This window comes from Phyllobates terribilis, unplaced genomic scaffold, assembly GCF_046119375.1.
Source record: "Phyllobates terribilis strain yellow unplaced genomic scaffold, ASM4611937v1 Scaffold_3602__1_contigs__length_74119, whole genome shotgun sequence".
In the NCBI taxonomy this organism is placed as follows: domain Eukaryota; kingdom Metazoa; phylum Chordata; class Amphibia; order Anura; family Dendrobatidae; genus Phyllobates; species Phyllobates terribilis.
In genome coordinates this window covers 4515-17487 of record NW_027366355.1, presented here as the reverse complement: position 1 = coordinate 17487, position 12973 = coordinate 4515, and the positions used below count along the sequence as shown (strand labels likewise).

The following is a 12973-nucleotide window of genomic DNA, read 5'->3' as shown; positions in this document are numbered from 1 at the left end:
TAAGGAATTGCCTTCCGAATGTTGACCAATTTAAAAAAAACTAAGTTAAATAATCAAAATACCATTAAATCCCTACCCACCTTCCAGCTTACATGCAAACCAAACATGCATTACACTTCACTATCAGATTAACCCTAACATCATACTCGTACTATATAAACTGCCTTACATAACTTCATCATAATTTTAAACTTCCCTACTCAAAACATTACAACCTTCCCCAACACCATATTTTTAACTTCGAACTACTATACAACTGAACTTAACCCAAACCCTCCAAACTACATACTTGACAGTAGCATTGCATTATTGTCCTGACTCCTGATAGTGCTAGCTCCAAGTACTTCATTAGTCACAGAACTCCGTCCATAATCTTAGCAAGAACATTCTTCGACTCCCCAAAGTAATTCCACGCTATGTTTCAACTTCTCCCTCTTTCCGGCCATGGATGGCGCCTCTTCAAGCATCCGTTCAATCCCTCCGGCCCCAGGCTTCATCATCTCCTCCACGACCCCCGCCTCCAACTCCTTAGTCACCAAACTCTTAACAGTAAACAGCAAATACAACGCCACCGAGTCCACCACCCTCCTCAACACCACCTTCCAGTACGCCTTGACCCTCATCTTTATATCTAACGCCTGTTGTGCCACCCCCTTGTGGGCCCTCATGTGCGCCACGTCAACCTCCTAGAACCCCTCGATCTTCAACACCGTGGGCGTCTTAGTCGTTCCTTCTACTATCGCCATGAAGGCCTTCTGGTGGGCCATCAGCTTGTTCCACGTGGAAATGTACTCAGGGTTACAAGTGTAGTCTGCTGTATTCTCCATCTCAAGCATATCCTCCATCCTTTCCATACCCTGTTTTTTCAACTTCGACACAACGCTCTCCGCGTTTCGCCTCATCACTGAATGAAGCTGAGGGTGTAGGATCGGTGAGCTTCTCCAACGAGTTGTGCTTAGGGAAGCTTGAAACTTGTAGCAATGGCGGAAGAGAGAAGCTAGACAGTGTATCGAACAAGAACAAATTTCTGTGTAATCTCACTTTGATTGTATTCAACTTCTCAGAATTGTGTTTACAAAAGACTATTCTCTCTCTTTTTCTCACACAAAACTTAAGCAATACTCTCAAAGATTTTCTATTACAATTCACGATTATTCTATACTCGAGCTTACTCTAAAGCTATATATAGAATTCTACTGAAGCTAGCTAAACACCAATACAGAAGTACAAAATGTGCTAAATCCTTATTGGCTGTCAAGAAGCAGTCTGTTGGGCCGTTTAGAGCAACTCCTTCTCCGCCCAATCTCGTCTTGCCACGTAAGTAGCCGGCTTAACTGTTTCTGATGCGCGATGCAACCTTATGTGCCACTTGCACTGATCAAGAATGCATTTAACACGTGCTCTTTAGTTGCCAGCCTTATGTGCGCGTCGCTTGTATAGAAAGCATTTTCTTCCTTCTTTTAAGTCGTCCTCCCAGATAGACTCCTTTCAGCTTGATTACTTCAGCTCGCCTGGTCTCGCTGAATATTATTGTCACCAAAGTTTTAAGCGACCTTCAAATCACTTCAAGCTACCCTCAAGCTACGTTGAACTCTACATACACTTTGAGTTCCAAATAAAATGTCTAAGTTTGATCTCATCAAAACTAAGGAACATAGTTAAGCTACCTCAGCTTTACTAACAATTTCCCCCTTTTTGATGATTTCAAACTTATTTGATTCATTCACAAAAATAGCATATGGATTTGAATAATATCTCACTTAAACAGATAGAACAATGAAACAAGCTCGCTTACACATCACCTTACCTCTCTTCAGCTTGTCTTTCATTCCCCCTAAGATCAAGACATGGGTTTGAATCCTTCTTGACTTTGGTTAATAGAATAGCATTCCTAAATGCACATTTCAAAATTCCCCCTTTTGACATCATCAAAAATGCAGTCAAAGTACAACACATAGGGAACTCTCGAAACTCCTTAAGTATACTAACTCCTAGGCATGCTGAAAATCAATAGGACCAAAGTATGCGTAGATAAGCACACAAGCAATCAATCAGGAATAGTGAAAAATGATAAGCCGACATATTATTCATTTGAAAAACATATACATCACAGGATGAGCAAAAACAACACTAAGGCAAAATAGAAGCAAGCTTAGACAAAAGGCTAGAGAGAGCTGGGTAAGAACTGATCTGAGTCATCAATCCTTCTTTGCTTGCAGCATCTCGCTCGCAACTTTAGCAATCTGAGTAAGCTGATAAGCTATCAAGGCTAATCGTTCACTCTGTTCCTTAGCGGCATCTCTTATAGCTCGCTCAATTCTATCCAGTGACTGCATAACGCCAACATTGGTCACAGCTGATGTAGAGGCAAACAGTGGTTCTTCAGACTTGGGCAGCGACAGATTGGGAGGTTGCTTAGTCTCTGGCTCATCAGAATCTGCACCTTCCAGATCTTCAAGAGTCTTCTCTGACAGAACCTTGTCAAACTGTTCTTCAAACTCTGAGTTGTAGACCTGATGCTTCTGCATCAACTTAGCTACCAAATGCAGGAAAGGAATGCCTGCCTTTTTATTCGCCAGCGAGGTGTACATGTGCGTGAACATAATCTGTGGAGTGTCTATGAGCTCCCTTTTCAAACACTTGTGCAGTAGCACCCCATCAGCGATTGTCACAACATCCCGCTTATCTTTCCTTGGCATAATATTCCGCACGATAATGTAATGAACAACTCGAAGAGGATAGGGTAGGTAGTCTACCTTCAGCTCCTTCTCATTGGCGTAATCACCAAAAAGGTCATGCTTCAGCTTGCTGGACCCGCGCGGCCAGTTCTTCTTCAGAACATGGTTGAAGTTACCCTGCCCACTCTCCATATTAATTACCTCAGCAAGATGCGCAACTGGAATGAAAAGTGGCTTCTTGTTCCAGGTAACAACGATCATCTCGCTTGGATGATTGGCGTCCACTGGCTCGTATGGTTTCATGTGAGAGTAGAAAGCTCTCACAAGGTCTGGATTCGCTCTTGTCGGGGCCACTTCAAGGGTATCTCAACCCTGTAAGCTAAGCATGTCGAGTGCTTCATCGAGCTTGAACTTCTCTTTCAGCGCTTTCCACGTCTCTTGCGCTGTGATTACTGGCGACAACAGTTATCTCTTGGCTACCCCCGCTGCTATAGGAGGTCTAGAAACTGGAACAACTGGTAGCTGAGATCTAGTCGTACCTTGTAAGCGCTTTACTCTTTTGCCTTTAGACTTCTCAGATGTTGAGGCAGGGAGAGGCTTTTTCACCACAGGTGCGGTTTCCTCTTCGTCGTTGGCAGCGTCCTCTTCTTCATCTGATTCAGCAGGAATAATATGGCGAGGTCGCTTCTTAGAAGCGCTAGTAAACTCATCGGGCTTTAATACTAGAGCTGTGCGAATCATATGAGCTAACGGCTCGAACTCCGGTTCAGAAATCGGATCCTCATGCACCACAAGCGCCTTACCCTTCTTTGGAGAAAGCGACTCACCGGAGCCAGAAACTGCTTGCTTTCTCTTCGGCTTAATAGGCGAATCTTCAATCTCCATAAACTGAGGTGGTGGAGGGTCGCGCACTGGAGATGGAGTAGGTGATCTCGATTTTTCGCGCTCCTCAGCAGCATGCTCCTCAGAATGTGCCTGAGACGATTTATCCTGAGCAGACTGAGTTTGAGGGGTTACAGTTTGGTGGGATTGTGTTTTTGTGGGTTGTGGAGGTGTATGGGTGGTTTGTGTTTTGGAGGACTGTGATTGTTGAAAGGCCAAGTATTCTAGATAAGCGGCCTTTTCTGCAGGTGGGAGCTTGGCTAGGATGGAACTTTGGGTGGATTCGGATGATGTCATGGTCAGAGGATGAGGATGAAAGAGAGTAAGGATGGGAGAGTATGGAGGTAGAGGATGAGAGCAGATGGGAGAGAGAGAGAGAAATAAGGTAACGTAAAAAGAAGGTCTTTACATACATATTTATAGGTCATCTCAAACTCAGCGTGCTCAAGACTCTAGCACTCCAACGGTCACAAAGCAACGGATCAATCTCAAACGGCTCTCTGATTCTGACACGGATCCAGCACAAAATACACTTGCCAACGGCTATAACTCCAATGGTCACACGTTTTGAACGTTGCATGAATAATTGAGGACGCGTGTAGCACAACTCAACACGTGGATTCTGAGCGACACGGACCAGCGTCCTTACCACCCAGACTCAGTCTTACCCAGGGATTAAGAAAGCGTGACTTAAGATAGAAGTAAAGTATAACGTGTATTACAACACAAATATCTGAGGCAATAAAAATATAAACTTGTACACAAAAAATGTTACACACGGAAACATGGAATGTACATGTAGAATATCATGTATTGCACGCAGGGAAAATAGAATATAACACACACAAAGTCACTCAGGGTAAGCTGAAACATATGTATTCACTCATGAGTACTTCCACATGTGGCTAATTGGGTTTGGAAGCGTTACAGAAGAGAGGGATTTATGGTGGGAAGCGTAAGCATGAATCATATCTCGTTTGTCTTTGTAATGGGCTAGAAGCGATCATCATGTCTTACTAGAGGGTTGAATATGAATAAGCATACAAAGTAATGAACACTTAATGAAGAATGAAGCTCAAGTGCAATCATGCCTTTTATGATCCTCTAAAATAGATAAAACACACCAAGAAGATAGTACTAATCCTCATTCCTAAAGTTCCCCATATGAAGTACAAATGTGCATAATTTAGTCAATATGGATGGAACTTATCATGCTTACCATGATTACCTTAGTCAATAGGGATCATCCCCAGTAGCAACCTTAGGTGGAGGAAGGGAAACCTGTTTAGAGGCTTAGTGAATATGTCGGCGACTTGCTCCTCAGTTCTGCAGAAAGTGAGCTTGATATTCTTCTTCTCCACGTGATCTCTAAGGAAGTGATGTTGAACATCAATGTGTTTGGTCCTCGCATGATGGACAGGGTTCTCAGAAACGTTGATGGAGCTTGTGTAAGCATGAACTAGTCCCGCTGAGGCCTTGAAGGGGGGGCTTAGGTCTTGTAATCGCGCGCTTGAACCTTCAAAGGTCTCGCTGACCCTGCATGAGGGGCGCTGAAGTGTCGTTGAGACTGATGTAGGGTCGCTTAAACTTCTTGGAGGGTTGCTGAACAAAAGTGGGGGTCGTTGAACTGAAGTGGGGGTCGCTTGGACAGTATAGGATCCCGCTTCAGCTACAGCGAAATTAGGACCCTTAGACTGAGACCATAGTAGATGGAGCGTCCTTGCTAGAGATCGTTGATTCTGTCTTCAAGGCCACTGAGACAAAAGTAGGGTCGCTTCAACAGTATAGCATCCCACTTTAGCCACATCGCAAGTAGGACCCTTTGAGAATGTATAAGCGTCTCTTTCTTGCTATGTTCCTGAAGGAGATTCTTCCTCCTTTATGTGGCTTGAAATGAGAGTAAAGACTGTATATATAAGATCATGTGACAAAGGCAATCATTCTTCATTAAGCACGCGTCACCTCCTCTCATTTCAACCTGCAAAGAAAGCAATCAAAGCTTTGGAACCCATCGAAGCTTGGGCTTCAAGGGAGGGTTAGTAGATGCGCCCCCTAGTATAGCTTTCCTAGGTTTATTAACATGTTTGGGCTCTATTGGGTCATAGTATGAGGGATCATTCAGGTCTACTATTATATGTGGCTTGGGCGCATATCTGGCACGGTTCTTTTCCCTGAGAGCTTGCTTAGAAGCGCACTCATGAACCCTGTGACCATTGTTGCCACAGTGCGTGCAATACAAGTTGCCTCGCACATACCCGTACTTACCCTTTCCTGGCCGGAAGGGCGCTTGTTTTTCAAGCTTAATTTTCTTGGGCTTAGTTCTTGCCTGTTTGACATACATCTTATGAGCTCGTTCCCCATGATACCATCTAGATTCTTTTGGGTTTTGTTCAAGTGCCCTTATCTTGTTTTCCAGATAATCATTTTTACTTTTAAAAGACTGTAGATCTTGAGAAAGTTTAAGGTTCTTTTCAGTCAATGATTTGTCCTTAGAAGGGGAGAGCTCAAATGTATACCCTAAACCGGGTCTAGATCGGACAAACACTGTTTGGTTGACAGTTTTTGCCTCAATAGACTGATTTCAGTTTGTCAATTTCAGCCAGGATTGTGTCAAGTTAAGCTGAAACATTCGAGTCTGAAGGAAGGGCGATGCGTTTGCCTTTACAAAGTTCACAAAACTTTGTAACGACAACCGTTTCACCCTTAAGCTTTTTGGTCATCTCGAGTGTTTCAGTTTTGAGGACGCTAATTTCGTCAGTGTACTCAGTATTCTGAGTCATCAGCAAATTATTTTCCTTGATCAGACCTTGACAGAGATCAATTAGATCTTGTTTGGGAAGGACGCTTAATTTTATAGAAGATACCTGAACAGGTTGATCATCATCAGATTCTTCTTGGACCATAAGGCAGCGTCCTTGCATGTCTTCGCCAAGATCCAGTTCTTCATCTGAATCTCCCCAAGTGGTGAAGAACGCCTTCTTAGGTTCGTTGGATGAAGAGCTCGCAGCGACCTTCGGTTTTGTGTAGGTTTTTGCTAAGTGACCCTTTTCTTGACAATTGTAGCAGGTAACGTTTGTCAGGTCTCGCTTAGCGCCTTGATCTTTCTTGAAGCTACCTTTGATTTTCAAGAACTTTTTGACCATCTTGGTCATCAGCACTATTTCAGCGTCCTCACCCTCATCGATGGAGGTCTCCCTCTCGAGTTGTTGTAGCACCTTTGTGAGCTTAAGAGTAGTACCTCTTGATTCCTTGATTGAATGAGCTTGCTCGCTGTCTTTGATTTCTTAAACTCGGAATTTCCCAGTAAGCGTTGCAACTGGAAGAGTCTTGGTGGCTTTTGTCATCAGCATTATCTTCTTGATAGTGTCATACTTAGTGTTAACACCATGGATGAAGGCTAATGACAGCGACCATGGTTCAGTGACTATTCCGGTCGCGCTCATCTTATCAGCTAGCACTTGGAATCTTGAGTGGTAATTTGACACACTTTCGGATTCAGACATCTTGAAGGAATGAAACTCCCTTTGTAGATCGAACTTTCGATTATTCTTCATATCATCACTCCCCTGATGCATTTCTTGAACAGCTTTCCATATGTCTTGAGTGGTAGCGATGCTCATGATTTTGTCCATATCTTTCCTCTGAAGAGAGTTGAGGATGAGCTGGCGAGCCTTAGCATTCTTTTCCATTAGAGCGTACTCTACTGGTCCCCAAGGCTTGGCGGTTGTTGCAGCTTCAACCTTCTCATCACCACGCTCGATAATGTTCCAACACTGATAGTCGGTCTGTTGAATGTAGTTCTTTGTCATAGCCATCCACCAGTCTAGCTCGCCTTCGATCAAAAGGTGAGTTTTGTTGAGCGAAATCCCAAGAAGGTGTTGGTTGGATTCTCCAGGCATGGTGTTGATTCTTAAGAGGGAAAGATCGAGAGGGAGAGATGTTGCAGAAGGGAAGAACAAGAGAGATCAAAGTAGAAACCTGGGTTCTTGAACGAAGATCCAAGCTCTGATACCAATTGTAGGATCGGTGAGCTTTTCCAACGAGTTGTGCTTAGGGAAGCTTGAAACTCGTAGCAATGGCGGAAGAGAGAAGCTAGATAGTGTATCGAACAAGAACAAATTTCTGTGTAATCTCACTTTGATTGTATTCAACTTCTCAGAATTGTGTTTACAAAAGACTATTCTCTCTCTTTTTCTCAAACAAAACTTAAGCAATACTCTCAAAGATTTTCTATTACAATTCACGATTATTCTATACTCGAGCTTACTCTAAAGCTATATATAGAATTCTACTGAAGCTAGCTAAACACTAATACAAAATTACAAAACGTGTTAAATCCTTATTGTGTCAAGAAGGAGTCTGTTGGGCCGTTTAGAGCAACTCCTACTCTGCCCAATCTCGTCTTGCCACGTAAGTAGCCGGCTTAACTGTTTCTGACGCGCGCTGCAACCTTATGTGCCACTTGCACTATCAAGAACGCATTTAACACGTGCTCTTTAGTTGCCAGCTTTCTGTGCGTGTCGCTTGTATAGAAAGCATTTTCTTCCTTCTTTTAAGTCGTCCTCCCAGATAGACTCCTTTTCAGCTTGATTACTTCAACTCGCTTGGTCTCGCTGAATATTATTGTCACCAAAGTTTTAAGCGACCTTCAAATCACTTCAAACTACCATCAAGCTACCTTGAACTCTGCATACACTTTGAGTTCCAAATAAAATGTCTAAGTTTGATCTCATCAAAACTAAGGAACATAGTTAAACTACCTCATCTTTACTAACAGAGGGTGATTGGCGCAGTGATGCATCATTACCATCAAGACAAATTCTTCCAAGTAGTCACAAACTTCGTCTATGAAGTCCGCTGGAGTAGGGTTTATGCCACTCACCTTCCTGTGCAAGAAGGTGAGGAAGACGGTTCTTGGGAGGAAATTGGGGAGCCAGATTCCCTTGGAATCTTCTAACGCAGCAACTTCTTCCATCAGAAATAAGCCTTCGTTGCAGAGCTGCCGGAGCTCTGTTGAAGCTTGCTGGAGTATCCGTCCATTAATTCAGCGAGACGTGCTGTGCAATGCATTTTAGCCTCATTTGGAAACTCGTCGAACTCGCATGTGATTAGGACCTTTCTAAGGGAGTCCTTCGCTAGCCCAGAATTCCATGAATGCTGTCATGGTGTCGGCGACGGAGCTTATGTTTCTGGGCATCTTTTTGAGTTCCGCGACGTTGGAGTTCAGCTTGTCGTTAATCTGCCGAATTATGTTTGGCAAGCACTTGGAGATGATCAAAGCCTGAATCTCAACAAGTTTCCGGGCCAGATTCCGATGATGGATTTGTCGATCATGGAAAGCAGAGAATTGGTGTTGAACAGCTCTGATTCGGCCGCACGCGCTTCCGAGAAAGTTTCCTCGCCGATCCGGTTACGAACGCAGACGTAGCCGAGGCCTATGCTGACTTCGTCGGACATGACCTTCTCGAACAGTCCCTCTGGCGACCGATCACATTTTGTGACGACAGCTAAAGTTCTCTGTCCACTTTTATCGACCAACTGAGACATCCGGATAGACTCTGACGTGGAGAAGTCGATGGAGGCGGAGATAACGTTAAGGATAATGCTCTCCTCCGACGTGATATACTCCATGATAATGTCCCGGACCTGCTCGTAGATGTTTTCGGCTGTCCGTGGACGCGAGACGGGTGATTCCGGGAAGGTCGATCATAGTAAGGTCGGGAACTCCAGGCTTCCGGACGATCAGAGTAATCGGCGTGTTGGAGATTCCCTTGGAGTTTCCAGCAAGCTCACGTGTGGCTTTATTAATGGCGGCGGCCACTGATGAATCGTCGGTATGGATGGTTTTTCCGGCGTACTCAAGAGTGAGGGAAACAGGAGGAATGGTAATTCTGTGTGTTGATTAATAGAGGAAGACCTCAATATATACAAGTGTGAACGAGATATCTTCTAGGAAGATATGATGCTGTATATTAGGAAATGAGATATCTATATTAGAAAATCAAGTAAATACATATATTTATTTCTAATATATCTCTAATACTCCTCCTCAAGTTGGAGCATGTAAGTCAGTAATGCCCAACTTGCATAGTAGATGCTGAAACTGTTGACGACCGAGGGCTTTCGTGAACAAATCGGCCGGTTGATCTGTAGTGGAGATGTGAGAGGTAGTGACTATGCATGCCTGAATAATGTCACGAACGAAATGCAGATCGATCTCGATGTGTTTCGTACGTTCGTGGAAGACCGGATTGGCGGCTATGTGTAGGGCTGCTTGGCTATCACAAAGTAGCCGCATAGATGATGGAAGAGATATGCCCATAGATGTGAGAAGAGACCGAATCCATAAGAGCTCGCTGCAACAGGCTGCCATAGAGCGATACTCGGCTTCTGCCGACGAACGCGATACTGTCATCTGTTTCTTGGTTTTCCAGGAGACGGGAGATGAACCAAGCTTGATGAAGTATCCTGTAAGAGACCTCCTGGATATCGGACACGCAGCCCAGTCGGAGTCGCAATAGGCAGAATCTCGAGGTTACTGGATATCTGATACCATGATAAGAGAAGATGGAATGGTAATTCTGTGTGTTGATTAATAGAGGAAGACCTCAATATATACAAGTGTGAACGAGATATCTTCTAGGAATATATGATGCTGTATATTAGGAAATGAGATATCTTCTAGGAAGATATGGATACTATATATTAGGAAATCAAGTAAATACATATTATTTATTTCTAATATATCTCTAATAGGAAGGCTAATGGCGGCGAGGGACTCCAGAACGGAGCTCTTGCCGGAAGACTGGTCTCCTACGGCGACGATTGTAGGAGGTTGGATGCCTTCCTTTGTGACTTTGAGCGACCGGACACGGTCGACGGCGTCCAACACTGGTCGGATTCTCTCGTTGAAAGAGGAGAGGAGAGGCTGAGCTGCTACTGATACATTGAAGTTGACGCCATTGGAGAAGACTACTTAGACCATCCACAATGGTGATTTTCACAAGAATTTATATAATTAGTTCCTTGAAAAAAAACTTTGTATAAAGTTTTTGACATGATTACTTACTTTTTATGACATATTCCATTATTTATTTAATTTTATTTTTTACTAATTTAAAGTTAAGAATCTTAATTTTATTTTTTACTAATGCTCTCAGCACCACGACTGTGTTTCGTAGTTTTTTGTTTCGTTTGACTATGTGTGACTTAATAGAGTGAGAGTGGATATATGCAATGGAGAAGTTTTGAGGACTGATATCAATAAGCGGCGAGGGTTGAAGAGTTACGGTAATCATCCTCCTATACAATTAAAGCAGGATGTTTTTTCCAAGCCAGCTGTACAAAAATTAAGTCTGAAGTTTTTTCTCCAATTAACATCTTTTCTTTCTTTTCCAATAATTCTATCTCTGTCTCTCTCCTTCTCTTCCTATTCTCACGTTTCTGAAAATCTCACGTCAGTTCTCAAACGAATTTTCTATTCTTTGTTTTTGTGAGAGAAAGATAACTGCCAAAACCGTTCCCAACCTAAAACCTAAATCTACTTCATACATCCTCTCTCCACATATTCCACTTTTAAGGAGAGCTAAGATTTGAAGTGAGAAGATTTGAAGATTGTAAATAACTACTGCAAATGTCAATGGATCGAAGAGGTGTAGAAAGAGTCGAAAAAGGGTTGAGATTCCATTGCCTTTGGTGGATTCGGACACTGAACTCAGATGGAGATATTTGGGATGGACTTCGGTTGTGCGTTGAATTCACTTCGCAATGGCGAAATACCGGCGAAAGGTTGTTTGCTTCCTCTCATATCGAAGCTCCTCGGCTACACATTAGTCGCCACTTCCACCACCGTCAAGCTTCCCCAGGTTTTCTTCCAATTTCTCACTCAAACCCTAGATTTCGTCCCTAATTTGCATCCGCAGTTTCTGGAATTGTAGAATACGAGAATTAGATTTTTCTCGCACTTTGCTGATAATGAAGATCTTGAAGCACAAAAGTGCTAGAGGGCTCAGTCCCGTGTCATTCTGATTACCGTTTACGTGTTGAATGCTCTTCGATTGCAAGTCATTTCCATTAGTATCGTGTGTTAATCGTTGATTTCTGCTCTCCTCTGTGCTAATTCAAAATGATCATTTGCAGATCCATCGGCTAGTAGTGAACAGAGACCCTAAGTTTACCAATTTTGTTGAGGTAGCTCTTCCGCTGCTTACATGACCTAAATTTCATTTTCCCCTGCCACGTCTTCTAATTTTTGTATAATTAACCCAATCATATCTTAAGCTTTCGTCTGAATTTCTTCTGGTGAATTGATGAATACAGCTTATGATACAGTACATTTCGGTGGTGTGTAAAGTAGTGATGTGGAATTATTGTGTTTGTTGCTTGCAATTTCGGAATCACAAGGTTATCTACAGACGCTATGATGGATTGTTTTTCTCCATCTGTGTTGACATCACAGATAATGAGCTAGCATATCTGGAGTGCATTAATCTTTTTGTGGAGATATTGGATCACTTCTTCAGTAATGTTTGTGAGCTAGATTTGGTATTCAACTTCCATAAGGTGAGTGCATCAACTCTTGGATCAAGATGCTTCTTTTCTTCATATGTTGTTGGCCTTTCAGGATATCCTTGCTTTTTATTTGTAGTAGGAATAAGTGTTATGACTTCCTGCTTTCGTATGCTAATCAGCTGTCTTCCTCATCAAATTAAATTCTGCTAGCCTAACTCTATTGTATACACTCAGGATTGCATAACAATCATAATAGTACTAAAATTTAGCCAGTTATGACTATACATTTGCACCTTTTAATAAATTCTGTGTATTATTATTCCACATCTAATAGCTACAGATACTTTAGCATAAGATTATTGACCTGATGTATGTATTCCACTGCAGGTGTACCTTATACTTGACGAATTCATTCTTGCTGGTGAACTTCAAGAAACAAGAAAGAGGGTAACATGCTCTTCCTGGATCCTTTCAATAATAGTTCTTCTCTTGTCAAGAACATGCAGATTTATATTATAACTTCTTTCATATGTTTCTTTCATGTTCCTCGCAGGCAATTATAGAGAGAATGGGTGAATTGGAGAAGCTCGAGTGAGATCTTAATGGGCGAATTAAAGCAGGATGTTTTTCCAAGCCATCTTATTAAGCCAGCTGTACAAAAATTAAGGCTGAGGTTTTTTCTCCAATTAACATCTGTTCCCTTCTTTTCCAATAATTCTATCTCTATCTCTCTCCTTCTCTTCCTATTCTCACGTTTCTGAAATCTCACGTCAATTCTCAAAAGAATTTTCTATTCTTTGTTTTTGTGAGAGAAAGATAACTGCCAGAACCGTTCTCAACCTAAATCTACTTCAGACATCCTCTCTCCACATATTCCACTTTCAAGGAGAGCGTAAGATTTG

The 12973-nt window shown here is 42.5% G+C and overlaps 2 protein-coding genes across 2 annotated transcripts; one reads left to right on the top strand and one right to left on the bottom strand.

Moving 5' to 3' along the window:
• Positions 1 to 352: 352 nt before the first annotated feature.
• On the bottom strand, positions 353 to 10648 carry LOC141248217 (uncharacterized). Its single transcript, XM_073669332.1, is given in 11 exon segments — positions 353 to 400; positions 402 to 943; positions 8361 to 8541; positions 8544 to 8703; positions 8705 to 8870; positions 8873 to 9223; positions 9226 to 9240; positions 9243 to 9477; positions 9672 to 9701; positions 10306 to 10532; positions 10630 to 10648. Coding segments are annotated over 11 exon segments (1974 nt in total).
• A 679-nt stretch (positions 10649 to 11327) lies between these two features.
• LOC141248216 (uncharacterized) lies at positions 11328 to 12666 on the top strand. The gene is made up of 5 exons (XM_073669331.1): positions 11328 to 11348; positions 11700 to 11748; positions 11947 to 12122; positions 12459 to 12518; positions 12625 to 12666. Exons 1-5 carry the CDS (start codon positions 11328 to 11330, stop codon positions 12664 to 12666), a joined length of 348 nt encoding a protein of 115 aa, XP_073525432.1.
• Positions 12667 to 12973: the final 307 nt, after the last annotated feature.

Excerpts from the sequence above, each read along its gene's own strand:
- LOC141248216 (XM_073669331.1), top strand. The coding sequence starts at position 11,328 with ATGGCGAAATACCGGCGAAAG. Across the intron at positions 11,349-11,699 it reads TGGCGAAATACCGGCGAAAG|ATCCATCGGCTAGTAGTGAA; the intron begins GTTGTTTGCTTC and ends GATCATTTGCAG. Across the intron at positions 11,749-11,946 it reads TAAGTTTACCAATTTTGTTG|AATTTCGGAATCACAAGGTT; the intron begins AGGTAGCTCTTC and ends TTTGTTGCTTGC.